Source organism: Chionomys nivalis, chromosome 20, assembly GCF_950005125.1.
Source record: "Chionomys nivalis chromosome 20, mChiNiv1.1, whole genome shotgun sequence".
NCBI classification, from domain to species: domain Eukaryota; kingdom Metazoa; phylum Chordata; class Mammalia; order Rodentia; family Cricetidae; genus Chionomys; species Chionomys nivalis.
The window spans coordinates 9,309,269-9,331,158 of NC_080105.1; the positions used below are offsets into that span (position 1 = coordinate 9,309,269).

At 39.8% G+C, this 21,890-nt stretch overlaps 2 protein-coding genes and 2 pseudogenes across 2 annotated transcripts; 1 reads left to right on the forward strand and 3 right to left on the reverse strand.

Moving 5' to 3' along the window:
• Nucleotides 1-305: 305 nt before the first annotated feature.
• LOC130862821 (olfactory receptor 2G3-like) lies at nucleotides 306-1,249 on the forward strand (annotated as a pseudogene).
• Nucleotides 1,250-5,394: 4,145 nt separating this feature from the next.
• Nucleotides 5,395-6,315, reverse strand: LOC130863163 (putative olfactory receptor 2B8). Its single transcript, XM_057753060.1, has one exon. It carries the CDS (start codon nucleotides 6,313-6,315, stop codon nucleotides 5,395-5,397), a length of 921 nt encoding a protein of 306 aa, XP_057609043.1.
• A 7,978-nt stretch (nucleotides 6,316-14,293) lies between these two features.
• Nucleotides 14,294-16,380, reverse strand: LOC130863164 (programmed cell death protein 7-like). Its single transcript, XM_057753061.1, has 2 exons — nucleotides 16,342-16,380; nucleotides 14,294-16,233 (listed from the first exon to the last, which is right to left on the reverse strand). The coding sequence occupies exons 1-2, from the start codon at nucleotides 16,378-16,380 to the stop codon at nucleotides 14,749-14,751; spliced, it is 1,524 nt and encodes a 507-aa protein (XP_057609044.1). The 3' UTR covers nucleotides 14,294-14,748.
• Nucleotides 16,381-17,732: 1,352 nt separating this feature from the next.
• On the reverse strand, nucleotides 17,733-18,702 carry LOC130862822 (olfactory receptor 10C1-like; annotated as a pseudogene).
• Nucleotides 18,703-21,890: the final 3,188 nt, after the last annotated feature.

Here is a 21,890-nt window from a genome sequence, read left to right on the forward strand (position 1 = left end):
CTGTTCTGTTTACTCCACCCACCTAAGGGTTGGCCTATCCAATGGACCTAGGCAGTTTCTTTATTATTTAACCAATGTTCTTCCTCCATCATCTTTGACTTTCCATTGAAACATGAATCTCAATCTCTCTCTCTCTCTCTCTCTCTTTCTCTCCCTCATTTTCCTACCTGTCTCCTATATAGAACATATCCTATCTTCCGTCTTTAGGATCCATGTTCTTCTAGCGGATTTCTGATCCCTTTCCATTTCCGTTTTATCGAACCTGCGCTTCTGTGTTTGCCGCCCTCCTTTGTATAGGTAGAGTGATGACAGTTAACGAGAGCTCAGGTGGCAATTTCATCCTGGTGGGCTTCTCTGATCAGCCACAACTTGAAAAGTTCCTCTTTGTGGTGGTGCTAATCTCTTACCTCCTGACACTGGTAGGCAACACAGCCATCATCCTTGTCTCCTGTTTGGATTCCGTGCTCCAAACACCCATGTACTACTTTCTTACCAACCTCTCTTTTGTTGATATCTGCTTTTCCACCAGCATTGTTCCTCAGCTGCTGTGGAACCTCCATGGTCCAGCCAAGACAATTACTCCCACAGGTTGTGCTATTCAACTCTATGTGTCTCTGGCTCCGTGGTCCACTGAGTGTGTCCTCCTCGCAGTTATGGCATTTGATCGCTGTGCTGCTGTTTGCCGGCCACTCCATTATGCCACAGTTATGCACCCACGGCTCTGCCAGGCTCTTGCAGGAATAGCATGGCTGAGTGGAGTGGGCAACACGCTGATTCAGGGCACCATCACCCTCCACCTGCCTCGCTGTGGGAACCACAGGATTTATCTCTTCATCTGTGAAGTTCCTGCCATGATCAAGCTGGCCTGTGTAGCAACGAAGTGCAGCTATTCATGGCTTCCTTGGTGCTACTCCTCCTTCCCCTGGCACTCATCTTGGTATCATATGGGTACATTGCCCAAGTACTGATGAGGTTAAAGTCAGCTCTAACCTGGGGTAAAGCTCTTGGAACCTGTGGATCGCACCTGCTGGTAGTAGTGCTATTTTATGGCACAATCACTGCTGTCTATATCCAGCCTAATAGTTCGTATGCACATAGTCAGGGGAAATTCATCACCCTTTTGTACACTGTGGTTATTCCTACTCTAAACCCCCTCATTTACACTTTAAGAAACAAAGATGTGAAGGGAGCTTTGAAAAGGCTAGTGAGAAAAGATAACAGCCCCAGAGAGAAAATTCTTGCGAAGTAGAGATATGGATCTGTTTTCAGTGATATGGAGGTGCTTATCCAGAGGCAATACCCAGGATCACCCTGACACAGATTATCCATAACCAAACTCACAGGCCTCTCTGGAGAGCTACCAGCAATAAAACCGCTCCCCTAATTATTGTACCCAGAGATGTCCTATGCTGATAATCACATTATCTAATAAACTGAAAACAGTTGCTGTTGTCAAGACTCCTGCAATCAATTTTCTCTTTTTATAGTCACTTTTTAAATTAAGAATTCTGGCTCTATATTATTAAAGATTTCTATTGATTGATCTCTTTTGTCTAAAGTGTGTTTAATGCTAGCTAAAAGTCTTTGAGGCATTCTTTAGTAGTGTGTTCATGCAAACCCTGTGAGACATAGTTTCTATATCCTTGGACCAAGGTCTCCTGGTAATGCCCTAGTCTAAGCCATACACCCGTGTTTTTGTTTTCCCTCAATGGTCTGCTCCAGTGGGTCTCCTAGTGGAGGTTTTTTCATCCTGTGTTTTTGCTAAATGAGATTTTCACAAAAAAATTAATTTTACATATCAAGTTATGTACATTAGATGATAATTTCTGAACTGTGATTACTGTATTCAGAATATTAGGTGATTTTATTAAATAACATGATCTTAGAAATCCAGTCCCTTCCAGGCAAAACAAGACAAGAAATTTGTAGAACTAAAAAATGATTATGAATTCCTCGGTTCTCAGATTCAGCCTTCTCTAGTTAGTTTGTAAAATTCTTTAAATGTTTAAATAATGTAAAATGCATGTTCTTTTGGTTTTCTTTAACTAGTCTAAGCAGAGGTAAAAGAACTTATAAAATTTCAAATTGGACAAAATAAGAAGAAAATGTATTTCTTAAAGCCATTAAATCTAAATTTAAAAGTCACCCCAATTATCTTTAATTTGTCTTATTAACTCTCAAATATCAAATTAAACAACCCATTAACAACATTAAAAATTAAGCTTGATTACTGAAATTGATTGAAGTAATTTTTTTGTGGAACTGTCCTGTTTAAAGTTAGATTGTTAACTTGTGGGTATTTTTATTACATTTACAATAGAGTTTACCCACTGTTCACTGCTTCTGTCTGATTCCAAGAAGCCAGACATTGCTACACAGCCAACATTATTAAGTAAAATCAAAGGGAAGGTAATGGACCAAGATCTCAATAGATAAACAGTTTTCAAATAAAATTACAACACCTTGATTTCTGATTTAAAATTACTATAAAGATGTAGGAATCGAGCCAGTGTGAAGTATTCAGCATTCAGAAAGCATGATAGATCAGCAGACCAAAATGGAGGGCTCAGTCACAAATACTTGACATTTTCAGTGGCTTTGCTTATGACTTTCTCTAGTTTTTGATAAAACAATTTAAAATATTTATCATACTTTATTAATGCATGTGTCTTTGTGCACAAAGCATACAGATACCAAAGAAGTAAGAGAACTATTGGATTCCCTAGAGCTGGAATTGTCTGTCAGAGTCCACAATATACAGTGAATGTACAGATGACAGACCAACAGGCAGATCCTCGGGAAGTGTATACGTCCATGTCCACATGGAGCAACCCGATTTTAGAAAAATCACTGTCATATATGTAAAAACCTTGTGAAGCCATGACTTTTCCCTTCAAAATGGAATTCCTTCCCAAAACACTTCAGCAGTGTGACTTCTGCACAGACAAGGGAGTAACCTTGCTCCATCCCCCACCCACCACACACAAACCAGGAGGCCTTAGGGTGATATCATTCATTCTTTGTTCTAATAGTCAAATTTACATAGAGACAATCTCACAAAATTGCCTGTTGACAGACTACATAAAAATTTCTGTAGAAAACAGGTACTTGGTGGGTGGAATTTGCTTCTTTTCTTTCTTTATATTTGCCATTGGGAGTCATTTTATTTCTATGTTCCTTTAGGTGTGATTCCATAATCCAATTTTAAAAAGTGGTTGGATACTCTCATAACATTTGCGCTGCTGTTGTGCGACTATAGTTTGCAGGTGGATGCTAGATCCTGTTGATGGGTGTAGATGGGTGGATGGTGATAGTGGATCACTCATTTACCATCAATTGTACTATTCTCTGCGAGAGTATGTTCACATAAGTAGTAATGTCAGTTCATAGACACTACAAATGATCCACAAAAAGAGTTATTTGGGAATAGCTTAAAGAGTAATAAAAAAGAGGGCGTAAATGGGGTAAAAAGCAAGAAAACTCTTATGCAGCAAATACTGCATTTAAATCTACAGAAAATGTTCTCATTGCCACAGCTATAAATAGCCAACAAATCTATGAACAAAATATCTCACAAAGGAGTAGCAAAAAGTTACTTTGCATCCTGTTTTGTGAGATTATACTCTTTGTAGAGTCTGGTAGCAAGGTAAACTGTGCCTTTGTCAGCTAGAGACCTAGAAGTAGCTCTCTATTGAGGCCAGCGGCCTGATTTTTACTAATGAAGAGAACTGAGAAGACATCTGAAGCTTTGTAGGAGGAGCTGGTATGCTTTCTGCTCTTAAACTGACAAAGCTATAATCAATCAGCATAGACATCAACACCATGAGAGATCTGAGAAAAATAAATAACATTAAAAAACATATTAAAGGCTTATCCAATATAATCAAGTTGGCTTCATTCCAGTGATGCAAACATGATTCAGCATGCAGAAATCAATAGACATATACCACCACATAAACAGACTAAAAGACAAAAACCATGTAATCATCTCATTGGATGCTGAAAAGGCCTTTGACAAAATCCAACATCCTTTCTTGGTAAAAGTCCTAGAGAGCTTAGGGATACAAGGGATATGCTTCAATACAATAAAGACAATTTATAGTAAACCCATAGCCAACATCAACCTAAATGGAGAGAAACTCAAAACATTTCCTATGAAACAAGACAAGATTGTCTACTATTTCCATACCTATCCAATATAGGACTTAAATTCTTACCTAGAACAATAAAACAACTGAAGAAAATCAAGGGACTACAAATAGGAAAGACTGACAGACAGAAAGACTATGACAACGTGCACAAGACCTTCAAAGGTTCAAACTAGAAAAAAATTCAGCACTGAGAAGAGGAGTATGGCAGGCTTCATGCTTAGGAGGAGTTACTTAACACAAGACAAACTCCATGCTGATGGTGTGTGTGTGTGTGTGTGTGTGTGTGTGTACCTTTTGTTTTGTTTTGTTTTTGTCTTACTGACTTTTTCTATTAGATTTTCATTCTTTTTGTTTTTTGTTGCTTCTCTTTTCTTTTTCTTTTTGAGAGGAAAAAAATCCATGAAGTTGGGTGGGTAGGGAGTTAGAGATGATAAAGGAGTTGGGGGAAGGCAAAGAATATGGTCAAAATATATTATATGAAAAATAATAACAATTTTCAGTTCATCATAAAATAAATGAAATCCTTTCTTCAAAAATTGGAAGCAAGATAATGACTTAAGTTAATAAAAAACCACAATATTATTGAATAACAAATAGTGTAATGGTAATTCCCTAGCATGATAGATAATTTCTGTATACTATCAAAAACTGGAACCAAAAAATCTGTTATGCTCTGTTCCTTACATGCAGAGAAATCACAATGGAAACAAATCTATTACACAATGCAATATGAGATAAAAAATACATTGTGAGGAAGACTGAGGAAAATAACACAGTCAGAAGGATTTTATGGGGCCCTCTTCTCATTACTGTCCTCCACAGCAGTGCAGATCATTACCACAGCCACTCATTTATCAGGAAGGTAACTCAAAATACTGATTAAAGGAAGATTAGATATAAAACTTTATCTTTATCTTTATAACATGCAAAATATTGAAGGTAGGAAATTATATTTCATTTTGTTTGTGTATGGCACAAAATGACTAAATTTCATGTAGATGTGTTTTTACACTTTTAAAAAGTTGCTACCCCTATTCATTTTCCACACAACATTTCTAATAAAATTTAATATTTACTTAATCATTTTTTGTTTTGTTGAACTAAATGACTATTTCATATAAACAATAATAAGTAGTCACAATCAGGATAGTTTTTCTGATTAGAAGAATAATGGCTGTTAGCAAGTCTGCTCTGGAACCAAGGACTGGATTTCAATAGGACCTGTTTTCACCTAAGCTGAATTCTATCCTTGCTCTTGTTCTCTTCCAAGTATCTTCTTCACTGCTGCCTTGACATCCTTGTTCCTCAAGGCATAGATAAGAGGGTTAAGCATTGGGGTCATGAGTCCATAGAAGAGTGCCAAAAGCTTGCCCTTCAGTTTTGCTGAGCTGCTGTTAGGTGCCATGTATGCATATCCACTGATGGCAGAGCCATAGCACATTACGACCACCAAAAGATGGGACCCACAAGTGTGAAAAGCCTTCTTCCGACCTTCAGAAGACAGTATCCTTATGACTGCTCTGACAATATTGACATAAGAGAAAAGAATTAACCCAAGTGGGATAACTTTTATGACAACCACAGCAGCATACATCTCTATCTCATTGACCCAGGTGTCAACGCATGATAACTGAAGCATGGCAGGTACCTCACAGAAGAAATTCTCTATCTGGTATTTCCCACAACGAGGCAACAAAGAAGTCAGGACTGTCTGCACCAAGGAGTTGCTGAAACCAGTTACCCAGGCTACTGCTGCCAACAGCTGAGAGTGCACGACAACTGTGTGACGCCGAGGCTGGCAGATGGCCACATAGCGATCACAAGCCCTGATGGAGAGAAGGCCGAGCAAGATGAACAGCTGTGCTATGCATCCCTCATAGCTGATGCTTCTCTTATGGCTCTGTACATTTATCAGCATCTGGGGGACAGTAGAAGTAGTATAGCAGAGATCTAAACAGGAAAGGTTGGCCAGGAAGAAATACATGGGGGTATGGAGTTTAGGATCAAGGCGAGACAAAATGATAATAGCTGAATTACCAAAGAGGGTCAATATATAGAAGATGGAGACGACGACAAGGAGAGCCATCTCCAGTCGGGGCCATTCAGAAAAGCCTACCAGAACAAAGCCGCTGGTGTGATGAGGGGTGCTATTGAGCCTTCTCATTGCTGGAATTCCATACTGAAAAATATCAATAATAGAGCTTTGCCGTCCTGGTTATCCTTAATGTTTCATGTAGTAAAGAAACTGGATAGGGGATGCTGAAACAAAACCATGAATAACTTCATTTTATTTCTGCAATAAGAAAAATAGTATTAACAGCTGTGCATGTATAGTCTGTCATCCGTTCTTATACCCACATTTTTACAAGTAAAGAGTTTTAGAAAGTCAAATTAGAACCAGGCATGGTGACTCACACTGGTAACCCCAACACTTGAAAGGCTGAAGCAAGAGGATTTATGTGAAAGAAAGGCCAGCACGGATTGCAGAGTGAGGCTCTGTGTCTCTCCATTGCTCCCGCAAGCTACCCAAATACCAAACAAAAATAAAGAAATAAAAGGCAAATATAATAAAGATGTATTATATGATACTTGTTATCAGGTGTTGTATCTATTAACACAGAAGAAAGTGAAAACCTCACTGAAGCTTCATTAAGTTTGTAATTTACTCAAAATATTTTTGAACATAATTTTTCTCAATTGAACTTGCCTTCCTGTAGGTTCTTTTATTTATTTTTTAAAAGAGAACAAACTATCCTTTTTTTTTCATTTCACGTACCAATACCCCCTTCCTCCCCTCCTCCCATTCCCTCCACCTTTCCCCCAACCCCATTCATGCCTCAGAGAGAGTAAGGCACATTCCTGCAGGTTCTTAATACTTTTGTATAATAGAAGTTTGAAATTGCTACCCATGAAAAGCAGTCAGTTGGTGGTGACAAATATACTTCTTTTTCTTTTCTTTTCTGTTTTTTTTTTTTTGTAGAATCTTCTCTCTGCTTAATATAATTAAGACAACAAGGATAAAACCTCTAAAACGCAGGATAATGTGCATGTAAAATTAATATACAAAGATGTTTAGCCACAGAATAATGAGGAGTTAACATCACTGAGACTGATGGTATAAAATGTGTCCTTTTTTGTTTATGTAAAGAAATATACACACAGCGGGGCAGTGGTGGCACATGCCTTTAATCCCAGCACTTCCCTTGGAAGGCAAAGGCAGGCAGATCTCCATGAGTTCAAGGCCATTCTGTTCTACAAGAGCGAATTCCAGAACAGGCTCCAAAGCTACCAAGAAACCTGTCTCAAAAACAAACAAACAAAAAACAAAAAAGGAAAAAGAAACATACACACACATACACCAACAGTCAAATAACACAAACTATAAAAGTCAGTTTCCAGAGATGATCTCATTTTTTTCCAATTTAGTCATACTTCCTACATGAGGAAAATTCTCACATGATTTCTTAAAATTTTGCATTATATTCATGTAATCTTCCTGAAGCTAGAATGATTGTTTATATATTCAGCTTTATGCAGCAGAATGGGAAAAGTTGTGAAGAATATTTTTAAAAATTATCTGGTACTTGTTTGTGTTGTGACAGCCACCAAAAATATGACTATGTACATATGCAAATTGATTGCATTGTATGTTTCATGCTCCTTTGTGTAAAATAAACACTTGGTTTAAATGAGAACAAATTACTCAAATTACACAGTTGAAGTACAAGGTTACATAAATGTAATATTGTTGTTGAGATACCAAACATTATCATGACTCTTGGTAAAAAGGTTTTGTAACCACTTTAGAGATAATGTTTAATTTAATTTAAGAATAGTTTTAATCCCAAAATAAAGATATGTATAATTCTATTCCTTCACTTACTATAGAATTTTTGACAGTTTTATATGAATTTGTTTTTATCGCCATCTTATTTTTGACAAAGTTGTACATGCTGTCTATAAATAATTTGAGAAATTTGAGAAATATGACTAAATATAGTGACTTATTCATGTGATAATAAATCCTAATAATTATTGTTGAAAACACTTTACCTCAGCTCTGTTAGCATTTTTCAATAATAGAAGGTATCTTTTTACCTATAGTCACCCCTTTGTATGATAGATTTCTTGTTCTTATCTCTCTTGTTTCACTGAAATGTCTTATTCTTTGCTAATTATCTATGCAATTCCTTCTGTACCTCTCCAGCATCCCAGTAACTTTTGTTCAGCTCTGGTTCTGCCAGATCTTACATGCTGTTTGTCCAGCCAACAAAAGTAGTTATCTCAGAATAACTCATTATATGAAGCAGGCAAGATATAAAAGGTGAAATATTTTCTCACTTTTTTGAGATATATTTAGTTGAAATCATGAAAAAAACACAAAAATAAAAAATGTGTTCTTTGCCTTTCATAGAATTAACAATTTTATTTTACAATTGTATTACTTTTTCCATATTTCTTTTTTTTTATTATTTATTTATTTATTTTTGGATTTTCGAGACAGGGTTTCTCTGTAGCTTTTTGGTTCCTATCCTGGAACTAGCTCTTGTAGACCAGGCTGGCCTCGAACTCACAGAGATCGGCCTGCCTCTGCCTCCCAAGTGCTGGGATTAAAGGCGTGCGCCACCATCACCCGGCTTTCCATGTTTCATTTAGTGATTGTGCTTTGTTTTCTACTAACCAATTACAATAGATGTGGCTAAATATAGTTCCCCTCCAAAGAACATTGTAGTTCCTCTTACTGATATTTGTCATATTTGACATTATGGTTTCAATTATTTCCTGTCAGAGCCCTCAATGAAGACATCAGGAGCTGTTGTTTGGAACAGAGAAAACATCCACGCATTTCATCTCAGTCACTTTATAGCCCTCATAGTGGAATTACTGGCTAGGGAAGATGTCATAGAAATTCAGTGATGGGATGTAAGAGAGTAGATATGGAACAAAAAAAATTTCATGACATGAAAAATTTCAGGTTGATTACTATCCCACAATGGCAAAGAATGTTTTGGTCACCAGTTTCCTTGTGGTTCATGAATTTCATAATGGATATAAGCAGAACCATTTGATAAATTGAGGAGATAAACATCCTAAGTATAATTTGAGTTACCAGATCATAGTCATAAACAGATTGTTCTTTTGCATGTACCAATAAGCATTCCTTTTGGATTTAACTGAGATAAACATGAGAATTAATATTTTACGAAAAGAAAGGTGTAAGACTTTTAGCCTTCATGGATGGTCTTTGGACAATAGAGAACATCTGGAAATGGTATTTAAAGTGTAACAAACCACAAAATTGGATTTCACTCATGGTGGCATTTCATCTTGAACAGCATGACTTCTACATTTTTAAAGTATGATTCATTACTAATTTTAAGGAAAACACAGCTAAAAGAAATTTTTAAAATTTCTAAATGAAATGGTGTTTCCTGAGAAAATTTTCCAAATAGCCTTTATTATTTTGAGAAAGTTTATAAGACAGAGTAGATATGTTTAGAGGTTTACTTAGAAAATAATATTTATAGCTATTTTAAACAAATAGTTGACAACAATTATTCAAAAAATGTTCTCATGCTTACATTCATAAAAAAAATGTAGCCTTTCAGTTTTAAGAAGAAAAGGAGTTTATGTGTAGGGTGCATGATCAGATTGCCATGGGTAGAAGGCTCCTAATAACCTGTCTTTTCATTGTTTTTCTTTTTGCAAGCTAACTAGAGTGATAATAAACTCAATGAGCATTTGCAAGGTTCATTGTGAGTAAGCAGTGCAAATAAAAAATGTAGACTCCCTAATCCTCAGTAGTCATTCTTTGCAGATTATAGCTAATACATATAGAATTATGACTATGTGGTAAAGAGGAATCCAGATTCTTGATTATTTAAATCATTTCTCAAACCTATAAGTTGGTTTCTTATGAAATCTCCTTTGGTTTTGAGGACAATGTCAGTTCATGCTTTAGCATAACTACCTGGCACAGCTTCTCCTGCCATTCACTTGGCTATCCTGATGGATGAAACTAGTAATCCAATCTCAATATCACCCATGATGGTCAAGTTTAAGATGACTAGCCGGGTGGTGGTGGCGCACGCATTTAATCCCAGCACTCGGGAGGCAGAGGCAAGGCGGATCTCTGTGAGTTCAAGTCCAGCCTGGTCTACAAGAGCTAGTTCCAGGACAGGAACCAAAAGATACAGAGAAACCCTGTCTCGAAAATCAAAAAAAAAAAAAAAAAAAAAAGATGACTTTGGTTTAATGTATTGTAAATTAATTTTTTTATTGACTGTAGTAATTTTAATTCCCAATCCCTGTTGTGCCTCTCTCCTGCATTGCTTATAGCCTCTAACTGTGAAACAAATGTTTTTACTATCATTACAGTTCACAAAGCAATACTTTGAAAAATATAAGAAATAAAAGTAAAGTTACCGTTTTTAGAATACTGACTGCTCATCCTAATGGAAGATGTGTCTCGGGTTTCTGGGTACCTCACTTCTTAGGCTGGCTTCACCTTTCGCTTCTGTAGTTCCTTGCAGCTCTGAACCTTCGGTGTATCTAACCCTCACCACAAATCTGACTCTGCTTATTTTGTAAGTCACATTTGCCTATAATCTGCCTTTTAACCCTTGTAGACTAGTGACATTAGAACCAAATGTGCTAGAAATTCTGACCTTAGGGAGTCAGTCCCTCTGTTGCAATTAAGCAGAATTTAAGTAAATGAGAATTTTGGCCATGGGGGAAAATACAATAGCAGCATAAATTATTACAAAGCTATTAAATTTTATGTGATTCTTCTACTGGTCTTATCTCACTTTTTAAAAAATTATCTATTTCTTTTGTGTAATACACACTGAAGACATTTTATATTTAAAGTTACATTCAATTTTGAAGATGCCCCCTAGCTGCTGGACTGACCCTCAGTTCTCCTTGAGACTCTTTCCAGTAAGGATGCTCTGAGATACTAATGAACTGTGCCTTACAGTTGCCTGCTTTTGAAATTAGGTTAATAAGCAGCATGTAATTAATATTATTTTTGACTGGTTTCTGTTGTCTAACATTTATGCTTTTCACATATCATTCCACCTATGAAAAGAAGATGTACAACAGCAATTATACTTTTGGTTATATTTAGAGGCACATGATGTGGAAAGAACTTTCTCGTATATATCTTTCAATGAACAAATGAATAATTTTTATTTTTTGCTAAATCTAGGAATGTAATTTCTTTTTTCCATATTTACAAGTAATTTTTCTTTTTTATTATTATTTCATTAAAAATTTCTACCTTCTCCCCTCCTCCCATTTCCCTCCCGCTCCCCCCACTCCCCTCCCCCTCCCTCTCCAGTCCAAAGAGCAGTCAGGGTTCCCTGCCCTGTGGGAAGTCCAAGGCCCTCCCCGCTCCATCCAGGACTAGGAAGGTGAGCATCCAAACAGACTAGGCTCCCACAAAGTCATTACATGCAGTAGGATCAAAACCCAGTGCCATTGTCCTTGGCTTCTCAGTCAGTCCTCCTTGTCAGCCACCTCAGGGAGTCTGGTTTGATCACATGCTCCATCATCCAGCTGGCCTTGGTGAGTTCCCAACAGATCAGCCCCACCGTCTCAGTGGGTGGGTGCACCCCTCATGGTCCTGACTTCCTTGCTCATGTTCTCCCTCCTTCTGCTCCTCATTTGGACCTTGGGAGCTCAGTCCATTGCTCCAATGTGGGTTTCTGTCTCTATCTCCAACCATCGCCAGACGAAGGTTCTATGGTGATATGCAAGATATTCATCAGTATGGCTATAGGACAGGGTCGTTTCAGGCTCCCTCTCCTCAGCCGCCCAAGGATCTAGCTGGGAACATCTCCATGGACACCTGGGAATATCTCTAGAATCAAGTCTCTCGCCAACCCTAAAATGGCTCCCTTAATTAAGATATATACTTCCCTACTCCCATATCCACCCTGCCTTCATCCCAACTGTCCCATTCCCCCAAGCTCTCCCCCTTCTCCCCTTCTCACTTTTTTCTCCCCATTTCCCATTACCCCGACCCCACCCCACCCCCAAATTTCCAATTTTTGCCTGGCAATCTTGTCTCCTTCCAATATCAGGAGGATAATTATGTTTTTCTTTGGGTTCATCTTATTTAGCTCCTCTAGGATCTCATATTATAGAGTCAATGTCCTTTATTTATGGCTAGAATCCACTTATGAGTGAGTACATACCATGTTCCTCTTTTGGGGTCTGGGTTACCTCACTCAGAATAGTGTTTTCTATTTCCATCCATTTGCATGCAAAATTCACGATGTCATTGTTTTTTACCGCTGAGTAGTACTCTAATATGTATATATTCCACACTTTCTTCATCTATTCTTCTATTGAAGGGCATCTAGGTTGTTTCCAGGTTCTGGCTATTACAAATAATGCTGCTATGAACATAGTTGAACAAATGCTTTTGTAGTATGATAGAGCATCTGTTGGAGGAATGTAATTTCTTATCTAAATGTTAGAGCATATTCATTTTTAATAAAGATTGCCAACCAGGTTACAAAAGGATTGAAATAATTTATGCTCCAGCTGTCATCAATCTTCATTTCCTTTAAAGCCTCTTAGATTGGTCATATCATATTTTATAAAATTATTATTTATCCATTTTGTTTTGTATATTAAAAAATCACCGTTAAGACAATAATAATTATGCTGAAATAAACATGAATATGTGTACATATTTTTCTATGCACCTACATATACATATAAATAACATAATATTTTCTTCAACTCAAATATTCAAATAATGTAACTGTTGATTCAGTTAATGTTTGGTAATGATTAAGCATGTTAAAAGTTTGTTATTTTCGGACAATGAGGACTACTGAGAACTGAAGAACAATGGCAATGGGTTCTTGATCCTATTGCATGTAATGGCTTTGTGGGAGCCCAGGTAGTTTGGATGCTCACCTTAATAGACCTGGATGGAGGTGGGTGGTCCTTGGACCTCCCCACAGGGCAGGGAAACCTGCTTGCTCTTTGGGCTAAGGAGGGAGGAAGACTTGATTGGGGGAGGGGGGAATGGGAGGTGGTGGCGGGGAAGAGGCAGAAATCTTTAATAATTAAATAAATAAATAAATTAATAAAAAGTGTTATTTTGACTAATTGGATATGAAATACATTTAAAATTTGAGAATCCTTTCTGATTTAAGGTGAAGAATTTAGTTCTGCTCAGTAAACTTCACAAGCTTATCATGAGCACATTCTCTCTCCTTAAATCTGACATGAATATCAATTCAATCTAAGCAGCTGAAAACTGTTCACACCTTCCTCCATCACATGTGTGTGTCTCTGTGTGTGTATGTATAGAGCAGGTGTAATGCTCAACTATGTTCATATCAGCATTATTTGTAATAGCAAAAACCCTTAAACTATAAATTCTCACCAAATGAAGAATGCATAAATAAAATGTAGTATGTTTACATAATGGAGTACCACACAACAGAAAAAATAATGACATCTTGAAATTATCAGACAAATGGATGGATCTAGAAAAAATCATATTGAGTGAGGTAACCCAGACCCAGAAAGACAAATATAATATGTACTCAGTCGTAATAGCTTTTAGAAATACTTCCAGCTGTCATGGGTGCAATATTATTTCTGTGGGATCTTTTATTTTTTTCTTTTTCAAACGAAAAAGTGAAAATGATATTTATTTAGCTTTTAGAAAATTAAATAACAAAACCCAGAACAAAGCAAAACAAAAACTGTAACATGTCATGACTGATCATGTCCAATAACAATAGCCCTTATTAATGAATATAAAAAATAAAATTTACCATTTGTACTTGCTCTTTTCCAAACTTTTACTACATGGATATTTTTAGAAGCTTGAGCTAAGGGGGGTGGGGGGAATCCCAGAGCTACCCAAGCCCCTACCATGTGATTGAGATTTAAAGTCCCATAGGGACACGCATTTCTATTCCTGAAGACCCCACATAGCTGGATCTCTTGGAACTCCAGACTAATGCTTTCATGAGGACACAGGCAATGTCTGTCAGAGCAGGAGCCAACCTTGTCTGGCACTGGTCTGGTCTGGCTTTCTAAGCTCTCCACAGGACAACAGTTCTAAGCTGTCAGCATTCCTGGCAGCCCAGTCTAAAGTCATTGTTATCTTCAGTGGCAGCCTCCCAACTGCACCAAAACTGGGATTAACGGAACTTAGGTCAAACTTTGACCTGTACTCCTGGGAGCTGGAGGACAATTGGTACAGGAAGATAAGGAGTAACCAAGTGTGATGACTGTACTTATCCACCAATATACAACAAATCTAGAGAAAATGAGCAGGCCACATTTCACCAAGCCCCTCAAAACAGAGGCACATTGAGTGAGCCAAGGCCCCTGTCCATGCTAACAACCTCAGTTCATCTAGGCCCTTTCCCGAAGAACCTTATTAATCTGTTTCAAAAGGCACCTCTGGCCAGGGCAGAGACCAGAAAGAAGCAGGACTTCCAGCTAAGACAATGGCGCATGGAGTTTAAGTTGTGCAGAAGACTACAGCGTGAGATGACAGCATCACTAATATCTAGAGCTGCAGTGCTTGCCTGCTGGATCACACTCCTGGAGCGTCTTAATGCAGCTTAACGGCCATTGCCCAGATGTCGTTGCTGGGGACCGGGGGAAGGACCCATCCTTGGGGAATAGAGTTGCCTTTGGGATGATCAGACGGCACCAGGTACTGATCCCAATCATGCCTTATCTGAAGGAGCGCAGGCAAGGAGTGCTCAGCCTGGAGGTAATACTGGCGGAATGGCTGCAATAGGTGAGCAAGTGGGAACTCATCCGGATCTCCAAATAACTTGGACTCGATTTCTCGTTTCTGAAGTAAAAGTTTCTCTTTCTCTTTTCTCTGTTTCTTTTCTAATTCTCTTTTCCTCTCTTCCTCCTGTTCTCCTTCTAGCATAACTCGGAGGGCTCTCTCTTCAGCTTCATACAGTTCAGAGCGCTTTTTAATGAGTTTTCTCAGTCGCTGAAGATGATGCTCAAAAGTCTCATCTGCTGAGGCAGGAGGAGAGACCCCTTTCCTCGCTGCAGCTTCTTTCCTCAGTTTCCTCAACCTCTCTAAAGCACGCAGAATGTCCACCATTCTTTTAGTGTCCGATTGTTTTTTCCTTACTTCAGATAAGACACCATCAGCAGCCACTTTGAGTTCCTGTTCCCGCTTCTTTTCCTCCACTTCCTGCACGCACTTCACCCTCCAGCGGTCAATCTCCTGCTCCCGTTCCGTAGCCTGCGCGGCCTCCGCCTCCCGCTCAGCCTCGCGTTCCCGGGCCCTCTCCCGAAGCCGCAACCGGCGGCGCCGGACCCTCTCAAGCCTCCGCTGCGCCTCGCCCACATAGGCGGCCTGGGCCAGAGGCTGCAGCCGCTCGACTAGCTCCGCTCGCAGTGGCACAGCCTGAGCGTGTAGCGAGGCCCAGGCCGCTCCGTCGGCCTCGGCCTCTCGCAGGGACTGCCCCAGGCTGCGGAGCCGCCGCACCAGGCGAAAAGCGGCGCGCAATCGCGCGCGCACCTCGCCCAGGCTGGGCCCGACGGGTGTGCGCGGTGGCCTGGGGCCGCCCGGCCGCCGAGGGTTCCCGAACACCGCCTCCAGCCACTGCCGGTCGCGCAGGCGCTGCAGGACTGCGTCCCCGAGCACGTCGGGCGGCGGCGGCGCCTCGGCCCAGCGCGGGTTCCAGGGCGGCCCGGGGCCTGGAGGCGGTGGCCGCGGACGCTCGCCGGCGTCGGGCCCCGGGAAGGGCCGGCACTGCGGAGGCGGTGGCGGCAGCGGCGGAGGGGGTACCGGGAAGAAGGAACCGCTGCCGCCGCCGCGGGAGGTCTCGGCCGGGGCGCGGGGTTGCAGTGTCAGCGGAGGCTGGAGGAAGGGGGCGGATGACCCCGGGAAGGGGCCGGGCCGCTGGGGAAGAGGCGGCGGGAAAGCCGGGGAGGGCAGCGGCGGGGGCGGACAGCCGAACGGAGCGGAAGGCGGTGGCTGCGGGGGCGGCGGTCCCTGACGGCCCTGGGCGCAACGGTGCGAGCTCTGACAGTAATGTGTGTACTTCTTTACGCGAGTTCCGGGCTGTGGGATCTTTTAAAAACTAAAATGAAACTTAAGTTTCAAGATTACTATCTGGTACAATTGCATATAGTCTCTGAGTAGTTGGTAGGGTTTTTCTGAAGTTCTTACTTGAAGATCTGGCCAGAATGTTGTAAGAAAGCACACCATCAAAGCTAGCCAAGCTGGAATTATCTTGAGCATTCTGTAGCTCAAAACCTATCCTAGTGTGGTGGAGATGAGGCTGATACAAGTCTGTTATAGAGCTGGAGGTGTCAAAAGGAGTTAGATTTGAAAGAGAGAAGGGAGAGACTAAGATCTGCAATTGGCCTACCTGTTTCCATAGCCTGCAGGGCCTGCTAATCCCAGGGAATGCCTGCAGATGATACGTACTGGGAAATCAGTATGAAGAAATATTGGGTGAAGAAATATTGTAGGAGAAGGTCTTCATGGACTGTTGGGTAGGGTTTCAGAGAGGAGGGGCTACTACAGTGGGTGTGCTGCTGCAGAACTGGGGATGAGACTGGAGATGGGACTGGGAAGAATGGAGGGAGAGGTAAAGACATTCAGTTAACCGAGCGGCTTCCCTGGCCTGAATGACCTGCAAGTTCCAAAATATTGACCATTTAGCATTAAAAAAAACTTCCATGGAAACACTTGAAAATAAATGTTTTCTTTAATATTTTAAAGCAAATAGTTTCAAATTAACATTTTAGCATATTGTAATATTTACACTGTTTTAGTTAATTACAATTTACAAAAGAATTCAAAGACTTTTAGCATGTGAATTATAAAATAAAGACATGAACTGATATAAGACCATTATATAGTTACTTTAGAACAAAGATTTGTGTGTGATATAACTGGATAGGAAGCAGAAGTCTTGGGGGCATCAGGGACTAGAATTTGCAAAACTTCTGAGATATTGCAATTTAGATTTTCATCCTGAACTAAAACATAATAGAATGCTCTCTATTGTATTGGTCTCTTTAGTTGTATCCCTTAGTATTTGAAATCATTTCAGAATTAGTAATTAGAACATAGCCCTGGATGAAGAGATACTTTCAAAATTACAAAGATACTCAATATAAATTGGAACTGGAGGTTACTCTCCTGCTTGCCAGTTCCCAGATGAACTTGCAGAGGTTTAATATTACTTATAATTGTTTTGCCAATGTCTCAGGCATATTACTGACGAGTTCCCACAATTAAATTAACCAGTTTTTGCTATTCTGTGTATTACCATGTGGCTGGGCCTTACTGGGAATAATCTGGCATCTTTTTCCTTCAGCGTCTCCCAGACTCCACCTTCTTTTTCCTGTTTGGATTTCCTGCCTAGCTACATTCTGCCCTGCCATAGGCCAAAACAGCTTTATTCATCAACCAATAAAAGCAATATTCATTCACAACATAAGAATGACATCCCGGATCAATAAGTCAGACAGAAAATGTATCAATATTTGTTTGTTTACTCTGGTTCTATATTCATGTTTATTAGTGAATAATTCTGTGTGGTTCTGTTGTTACCTATTCCTGCTCAGAACTTTTCTCAGGCCCAAAGTTCTTCTCAGGGCTGCCTTGACTTTCTTGTTCCGTAAACTATAGATGATGGGGTTCAGCATGGATGTCACCGCTGTATAGAAGAGGGCCAAGAATTTGGCTAGTCCTTCCTGGTGAGTGACTAGCCTTGGGCCTCAAGTAGGAAATAGATGCTGAGCCATAGAAGAGTGTGACTACAAGTAGGTGGGAGGAAGAGGTAGAGAGAGCTTTATGGCGTCCCTCAGGTGAAGGCATCAGCAGCACGGCAATCAGAATCCTGACATAGGAAGAAATAATCAGAAAAAATGGGCTGGATATGCAGAGGACTGCCGCCACAAAGACGGCAGCCTTGTTTTGGGATGGATCTCCACAGGCAAGTGCCAGGAGGGGTGGAAGGTCACAGAAGAAGTGGTCTATCTCACAGGGCCCACAGAAGTCCAAAGAAAAAATAAAATTCGTCTGTCCCAACCCTACTATGCATCCCATTCCCCATGAAACCATTGCCAAATGGGCACATACCCCATGGCTCATTCGGGTTGCATACTGGAGTGGGTAGCATAAGGCCATGCAGCGGTCAAAAGCCATGGCTACCAGTAGACAGCACTCTGTTATTCCAAAGAATGAGAAGAAAAACATCTGTGTGGCACGAACCTCCCAAGAGATCCCTCGATACTCACTCACAAGACTCTGCAGCATCTTGTTTATGACAGAGCAAGTGTAGCCAATCTCCAGGAGAGACAAGTAGGCCAGGAAAAAGTACATGGGTGTGTGCAGGGCTGGACTTGTAAAGATGGCAAGGGCTATGAGTGCATTGCCTGTCAGTGATACCAAGAACATGAGGAGGATGAGGGTGAACAGGAGGAAGCACTCTCCAGGGACTTCAGAGAACTTAGCAAATGCAAGGCGTTTGACAGACAAGCTGTTCTCCAGCCACAGGGAGCAATTGACACTCATCTCCTGGAAGAGAGAAGAGCAAGTCATTAGAAGGATTCTTGCAGGTGGGGGAAATTATTCAATTTAATACTTAAGATCCTCAGTTAAGTCAGAGACAGAATCTTCATCTTCAGCCATAAAATTAGTGTTTACAAACAAGTATTTATCGTCACAGAGTTTCATATCTAACCTTTTTCTCTGCTTACCACATCAAGTGATTTTCCAACGTGTACTGAACATTATACTGAGTGACTCAGGACTTAGGACAGGTGCTGTACCCTTGTATTCCCAGCCCTGATGAAGCTGAGGCAGGAAGCTTACCATTGGTTTGAGTTCAGCCTCACTTGTGGAGTAAGATATCAGCCAAATAAAAGAAAAGGAAATCATTACTTGTGACCCAATTCTTTCTCCATGCTTTTCATTGACGTGTTATCAATGTCCCCTTGAAAATCTGCTCTCCCACCAACTCTTATCTATGCTTTCCTATTGCTGTGGATACTCTCTCTCTCCACCCATCTCAGAATGTAGTAGGGCCAGAGTATTCTGTGATTTCTATGGCTAATATTCATATACGTGCCTTAAAACATAATTCCTTCAGCCGGGCAGTGGTGGCGCATACCTTTAATCCCAACACTTGGGAGGCAGAGGCAGGTGGATCTCTGAGTTTGAGATCAGCTAGGTCTACAAGAGATAGTTCCAGGACAGGCTCCAAAACCACAGAAAAACCCTGTCTCGAAAAACCAAAAAAAAAAAAAAATCATTCCTTCAAGTATGACTTATATTTATGTGAAGATAAAATCAAATCAAATAACATCTTAGAGAGCAGGCTGGTCATGAACTCACAGAGATCAGACTGCCTCTCTTTCTAAGTGCTGAGATTAAGAGCATATTCCACCACCACACAGCCATTTCCATATCTTAATAGTTCCCATCTTTTAATAGAGCATGCTTTCTTAGTGAGAGTATCATGGTATGCACACTAAATTTCTACTTTCTTATTGTTATTCATAAAATTCTATGAATCAGAGCATTGAGTTTAATATGAAAAAAAAAGAGTAAAACAGATGTGGTCTGGGTATGTAGTACAGGCTGCCATCAAATTCCCAAATTCCCTGCCTCAGTCTCTGGAATGGTGGGGTTCCCACAGTAAGTCATTGTGCCTGGCATGATAGAAATTTCTCTTTAACCATTCACTCAATGGACCTCACATTATAGTTCCATCAAACTGCTTGGATTTTGCACGTGTAGTATTTATACACTTCATTTTCTCTTTGTTCATTTTCTCACTGTATGGCTTCTGTGTCCTTGCTTCATTGTTTATCTATCTAGTAAACTCTTCAGTTCCAGTATAACTTTGTCTTTTTTCTGAAAATCACACAACTCTTCCACCTAGCAGTCACACTCCACGCTTTTCTCACTAAAACTGATAAAATAGCATCTACCACTGTGGTATTGATTACTTCTCATTTCCTTCTGAGTACAGCCTTATACAGAGACTGTGTACGGACTTCACTTTCTATCATTACATTTTCCATCTTTAACAATCCATAAATTCTCATGTAATGAGAAGTCTCCCAGCATTCTGTTCTGTCCACTCCACCTATCTAAGCTGCTGTCCTATCAAAAGGGCCAAGGCAGTTTTTTTGTTATTAACCAATGACCTTCCTCCATCATAGAGTGAAATACAGGTTCACTCTGGGAAGACTGTGTATCAGTTAAAATCTTAGTATAGACAACAATGCAGATAACACTGTTTAAACTCTGTTCTTTAATTTGACCACTTATTAAAAGGGGCTGAGAAAGAAATCTATTCCCCCATGAGACTGCTTTAGTGAGAACTACGTTACTTCCCTAAAATCACTTTTAAAGTGGTCAGGTGCTGAATGCTTACTAGCCACACAGGATATAAACAGGGTGTATGTCTACGCACAGCCATACTATATTTACCTTTGTGTACACTGTATTTTGGGAAAACTCACACCACAGTCGGTAATCTTTGCTCCTATCATTAATTGCTGTCTAAATTATAATTTTTATTTTGTGGATAATGGAAAAGCAAGATTACTTAAAACCTGCATACACATATAAAAATGGTGCCTGCATCTTCTTTCCTGAGAGGATATAAATGTGTATAATGCATTATTGTATCTATTAGATAGATATTTACCTGTGTATGCAGAAGTTCTAAAAACTTAAGGGTAGAGAACATGTGGGCTGACTTAAAGTTCTGATGAGCACGAAGCAGGAAGTCTGGGATTACTTGGACTCTCAGGGAATTCAGATCTTGTAAAAATAGCCAAAACACTGGGTATTCTGTTGTGATGCTTTTTATACTTACTTCGAAGTATTATAAACTTTCCTGTGTACTATATTAAATTCAAATATCTATATTTCTCATGTATTTTGTATTGACAAAATCCACATGTGACTGAACAAAGGAAAATAATCTAAGAAGCCAACCCAGAAAGAGTTATGTTTTAAATTTGAAATATTTTCTTAAATACGCTGCACTTAGTAGTAGTTTCTATATTTGTATAGTAAGCTCTCCATATACAGAGTGTGGTCTTGAATCTTAATTAAATTTTCAGGAACTCAGTTTAGGAAATGCAACCAGAATGATATATTTTCATCTCAATCCGTGGAGAGAAAATTATTTACTCAGAAGGAGTATCAAGATTCTTGAGAAAGAAATAAGGGTCAGAGTGCTCTGGTGTAAATATCCTATCTGCCTCTCACCTGTTACATTTTCTTGACCTTAATTTTGGAATCACTGGTTCCTTGTAAGCACTACATGTTGTAATCTTCCCCATCTTTCTAGTTAAGCAATTTTAAGTGGTTTTATACCAATAATCAGCTCTATTTTATACATAGGCCTTCAGTGTTATAATGTGTGCCTTAAGAACTGGTAAGGTCTGGAGGTTCACTTGGCAACTAACTATATGCAAGAGATGGTGCACGAGATGAGAGGATTTTGATATCTTACAGTCTTGGTTTTGCATGATACACTACACATCTCAGAGCCCCAAGTCAAGCTCACTATACGTTGTTCTGCTTTGTGAATGATACAGGTGAAAAACATCATTTCCCAGAGTCAGAAGGTTAGAAAAGTTCATTGGTGGATTCGGTTCCTTGTCTGATCTTATAAGCTATGACACACTGTAAGATACTGTTTCTGAAACAGTGCATTGTCTGCAGGTAGAAACTGTCAG